This window comes from Phragmites australis, chromosome 4 (assembly GCF_958298935.1).
Source record: "Phragmites australis chromosome 4, lpPhrAust1.1, whole genome shotgun sequence".
In the NCBI taxonomy this organism is placed as follows: Eukaryota; Viridiplantae; Streptophyta; class Magnoliopsida; order Poales; family Poaceae; genus Phragmites; species Phragmites australis.
Window position 1 is genome coordinate 42,253,959 of NC_084924.1, and position 5,467 is coordinate 42,259,425.

General features: G+C 47.3%; 1 protein-coding gene across 1 annotated transcript; it reads right to left on the reverse strand.

Moving 5' to 3' along the window:
• Nucleotides 1–557: 557 nt before the first annotated feature.
• On the reverse strand, nucleotides 558–3,374 carry LOC133916596 (U-box domain-containing protein 75). Its single transcript, XM_062360333.1, has one exon. It carries the CDS (start codon nucleotides 2,429–2,431, stop codon nucleotides 1,052–1,054), a length of 1,380 nt encoding a protein of 459 aa, XP_062216317.1. The 5' UTR covers nucleotides 2,432–3,374; the 3' UTR covers nucleotides 558–1,051.
• Between the last annotated feature and the right edge of the window lie 2,093 nt (nucleotides 3,375–5,467).

The window sequence follows — 5,467 nt, forward strand, 5'->3', positions numbered from 1 at the left end:
CCGGCTTTCCCAGGATGCAAGCTGAAGGCAGGCAGGAAGTACATGAACACTACATATTAATCCAGGTCAATGAAACATCAGTCATGTACAGTACTATTTCAATCTTTCTTCATGCGATGTTGAATGGCCCCAACTTCAGTTGGCACGCACAATTTAAACCCTGCTGATACATCAGAACGAAATGCAATGCTAATTCTACTCTATAACATGAGTGATGAGAATTGCTTGGTATTGGATTATGCACATAAAAGTAAAATCGCGCAATCTGATAATTGTTAGATACAATCAGATGCTGCAACTTTGAATAGAACATGAATTAGAACAGCATGTAGGATAAGAAAGAGTAGCTAGCAGCATAGAGAAATGAGAACGCCAACCAGTACAAGCAGTCACAGAACCTAAACTTTCAACTGTTCCGATTTCAGCTGGCACCGCATCAAGCTTTTCAGCATGTGCTACAGGGAAAGGTACAGTCCCCCCAATTCAGGAGTAGACAAGAAGTTATCAAGATGAAGAATTCAAAACTTTTTCAAGCCATGGCAATGTGTATTCCAGTATCGAAGCAACAGTTCTGTATAGAATGCTAGGCGTTTTATACCAACAATTACAAGGGATCAACGTCTACAGCCCTGACATACCCACATTGCCAAAAATCCTAAATTTGCTGGTTTTTGCTTAATTCCCTACTGCTAATGGCAAAACTGGCTGTACTTACCACCCAGCCTCAAGTGCTTATTGAGCTGATCAAATTCACATCAATTTGCATGTACATCCCGCCCGCTTGCCATCTAACCCGGCACTGATGCTGCATTGCTGCTATCCGCTTCTTGTCGCTGGACAAATTGACAATGGTAGCCACCAATCTTGCCATCTACCCGACCACCCTCATCTCTTCAGATGAGATGATAGAGCAAATTCTGCAAGGTTGTCTATATGTACCCATTACCATTCTTCAATTCCATCTCTTTCTTAGTCCCAATTCAGCAAGGTCAATCGACAAATCACGCATCATCGAATCAAATCACATCACAATGGCACCACTTCCATCTCCTCACTGAATTGTCCTTGTGAGCTTGCACTTGGAGATGAAGAGGGTGTCAGTGTAGTTGAGCCTGCACAGCTTGAGCAGCTCCGACGCTTTCTGCTTTAGCTCTGGTGCACAACCACTTTGGATGACCAGTAGAAGCTTGGCGGCCAACCCAGCCTCCACCGCGGCGGGTGCACACTCTTCAGGCGCCATCCGACACACTGTCCACAGCATGGACAGCGCCCGCCGCGTGCACGGCTCTGAAACTCTCATCAACAAGCGGACAGCATTGGGTATTGTCCGAGGGCAATCCTTCAGGGCCATCCTGCCCTCTGGGACTGCAGAGAGTGCGTCCAAGATGTCCAAGGCCGGCTCAACGCACTCCGTTGCCAGCTCCGGCAACAACTCCACCAGTTGCGACACCGCACCAATGCTAACAATCATACACCTCGCCGGCCAGTGCACTGCACATATCGAATTCAGCAGCTCGAGCCCTGCAGCCACACCATCCGTGTGCCGCTTGTCTCGGATTAGGCGCATGACACCGACCAAGAGGCTCAAGCTCGCCACCGTCTCCGGCCGGAAACCTTTCTCATCCATGAGGATGCGGATGAGGCGGACACAGTTGATCTTGGTGTCGGCCGCGCCCTCGTTAAGCATGTCCACCACGAGCGACACCTTCGCCGGTTGCATGAGAGCGGCCTTCGCGTCGGCGTCGAGCGGCACGCCGCTGACAAGAATGGCGACCACCTCGGACCCCACGGCGTGGGACGTGAAGGGGCCGAGCAGCGAGGTCAACAGGGCCACGCCGCCGGCCTCGGCGATGGCCTTGGTGACGGACTGATGGGTGGCGGCGAGGGTGCGCAGCTCCCGGAGCGCGGCGACGCGGGCCTGGCCCTTGAGGGGCTGCCTTTTGGGGACCGCCGTACCCCGGAGACCATGGACAAGATCGGCGGCGCGACCGTGGAAGTCGGCGGAGCGCTTCTTGAATCGGGTGTAGCGGCGGGAGAACCAGGCGGCGATGAGCTGGCGGAGCGTGGCGTTGGGGGTGAGCCCGTCATCCCAGAGCTCCTGCATCGTGGTCGGGCAGGTCCGGTGGCCCAGCGCAAGCCACCGGGAGATGTTGGCCCGCTCGTACGTCTGCCCCGTGCACAGCGTCACCGGATCCACCATGGGCTCCAGCGAGATCGGGCAGATGAACACCGCCGGCACCGCCTCGTCCCCGCCGCCGTCCCCCGCGGCGTCCAGCTCGTCCATCATCTTCCTCAGCTCCACCGGCAGCTTCCCCGCGTCCCCCGCCGCAGCATCCCCGGGCTCCGGGGCGCCGCCGAGGATGCCGTCCTTGAGCGCCGTGTCGATGTCGAGCACCTGCCCGCCGCAGGGCAACTCCTGGTACTGCGGCATTGTGGCGGCGCAGCGACGACTCCCCCGGCCAACGCACCACCACGGACGGCGAGGCCCTTTCACCAGAACACAAGGCCCGGAGGAGACGGAATGATGGGGCGGATGATGGGGCGACTTATCGCTATCATCATCGTCATCCTCCTTTCTTCCACTCTTTCTTGACCAGCTCCTTTTCTAGGATTTTCCGGTTGCTCCGGCAGCAGCTAGCTAGGGGGTCAAAAGCAAACAGGGAGGTGGAGCTGAAAGCTTTTGGGTTTTTGGATTGAGAGTGGAGTGGATTTCAGTGAGTGAGGCAGCACGGAGATATGGGGAGATCTGAGAGGGGAGAGGAAGGGGTCGGGGGAAGGGGGAAGGGGGAGATGGGGAGCGATAAACTGTGGGAGAATTTAGAGATCTAGTCCAAGGCTCCAAGCTATAGTGGGTGGTCTGGAGAAGAGAAGAGGAGAGGAGAGGAAGGGGTCGGGCGTGTGTTTGTGTTTGTGACTTTTGGGTGGGTGAGAAAAAATATCCAGATCAGAGTATTATTTGGGGGAGAAAATTTCTATACATCTACTGTAGCAGCAGACGTTTGCAGTATTGTTTGGATAGCCATTACCCGTTGAATACCTAGATCTCAAAACAGTATATTTTACTTGAAACTAATTATATATTGAATAAAAAGTATGCAGAATAATTTTTTATTTAGATAATATCCCCGTTTTTTACTTGTGCTGCAAGATTTTTTTCTTATTTGGGGTTTATTTTGGCAGAGGAGAGGGGATTGGATGAGAAGAGTGGGGACCAGCCATTTGCACACTCACCACTCACTGACACTCTGGCTGTGTAGTGGGCCTCCCTGCACACGTCCTCCCCTCCTTTTTTTTCTAATTTCTTTTCTTATTTATCTCACTTGATTTTTACTTTTTCTTGCTACTGAACAGAAGTAGGAGGAAATTGGTCCATGCCAGAAGCAAGGCCGAGAGAAGAAATCGAGGAGTGCCATATGGGGTGGAATCTTGCAGAAACTTGTGGCATGTATTTGCGTGGCGGTGATATTTAGGTTTGATGTGATGTGACTTCTACCTGAGAAATGGTCTCATATTTTACTTTTCCTGATTTAATATTTTTCGGTTAAAGAGTAGGGTGAAGGCCTAAATGAAAGGGAGACGAGCGTGCGTACTGTGTACTGCGTAGCGTAGGTCTCAGCACGCGTGCGATGAATAACCATTCACCACCACCGCAGGAACAGGCGAACCCCCCTCGTGGCCCGCGACCACCACGTTACATTACGGATATGGTGCTTTTCATCTCTTAGGTCTCGTTTTAGTCTCGTTTGGTAGAACTTTGAAAATTGATTATGTGCTGAAATCACTCTTGGTGTTACCAAACGGATTGATTAGAGAGTGATTCTGCGCGGGAATCAATTCTTGTTTTGTATAGTGAGGTGGGAGCTGAAAAAACTAACTTTCACATGATTTCTGATTGATTCTCCTCGATTTCAACACAATATTTTCTCAGAAATCACTTCCACCACTAGCATACCAAACGATTTTACAAACAGAATCACTTTCACCACATAATCATTCACACTCTACTTCTACCACAGAATCACTCTCACCATAGAATCAGAGCTCTACCAAACAGACCCTTAACCATTTTGCTCTCCAAATATTCTTTTTAAAATCCTAGTATAACAAGTATATGCACATACATACTCATATTATCATATATTCATACTAATACATTTATATTTACTAAAGATCAGAAGTAACAAAATAACCATAAACATTTTGCTACTGATAAATACATAGTCTATCACTGGAAAAAAATTGATTTTATAATACACATGAAAAGTAAACTTAAAATTTAATCTTTAATGAATAAAGACAATTCCACCTCTACTCATCACTCAAGCATCTCCCACTCCAAATATTTACTAACCATCAACCACTGAAAAACTCGACTCATTTCGATGTTTGAAACCAAACAAACTCCTGTACGCGCGTCAAACAGAATTGGAAAAACTTCGCTGATCTGGATTCACCGTATCTCGTATTCAATTGGTTTTTTCAGCGTTTGGTTTGTCAATGTCATTGTTAGCCAGACGGAACTAGCCAGGAGGTTAGTACTACCAGGTAGATTGATTTGCTGCGCTTGATCGGTTTATACTGCAGTGTAAATAGAGATTATGTGGTGAAAGTAATTTTATAGTAAAAATAGATTTTTTTAAATAATTTAGTTTGTAAAATCGTTTGGTATATTAGTAGGGTAAATGATTACTGAGAGAACATTGAATTGAAATTAAAGAGAATCAGCCAGATATTGTTGGAAACTAAATTTTTCAGTTTCCACCTTAGAATACAAAACGTGAAATTGATTCTTTCATTCTGGTGTAAAATCGATTCAACAGTAGAATATTTGGTAACGCTTCTACCGATCCTAAAACGAAATCAACTTTCAAAGTGCTACCAAACGATCCGTAAGAGCTCGCTGATCCCTACCTTTTACGATATAGGATATATATGTTAGCATCAATCTTTAGACCACAAAGGAAAATAGATGGCGAAACATCACACGTGCAGCGGTGCTAGGTTGGACCATTGGAGGAGCCCTCTATCTTACTAATTCAGTGGATCCGCTACTACCATGACCACAGCAAGATTCAAGATTTATCAACCGAGAAAAAGAAAGGAAAAGGCGAAAACATAAAGGCAAAAGTGGGGAACGCCACAGCAAACGCTACAGAAATCAAGGCGCGGGAACGCGCTTCTCGCGAACCGGTTCGATCACTGGCGCGAGTAAGGGTACAAATTGTCTAAAGGTGCATACTATCCATCTTTAGTTTAATAAATAACATTTTTTTTCTGAAAATAAGCAAAATTTTAAAAATAATAGCGTAATTGATTGAACCGAAGAGAGTTGGTGCGTGTTAATTAATTTGCAACCTAGGCGCGAGCAAAGGGTAAAAAATACCCGTTTAATAAAAAATGCTACAGGAAAGCAAAAGCCGAGCTGAACGCTGTGCATGCCCAAAGGTCCACCCGAGTTTTAAAAATG

Excerpts from the sequence above, each read along its gene's own strand:
- LOC133916596 (XM_062360333.1), bottom strand. The coding sequence starts at position 2,431 with ATGCCGCAGTACCAGGAGTTGCCCTGCGGCGGGCAGGTGCTCGACATC.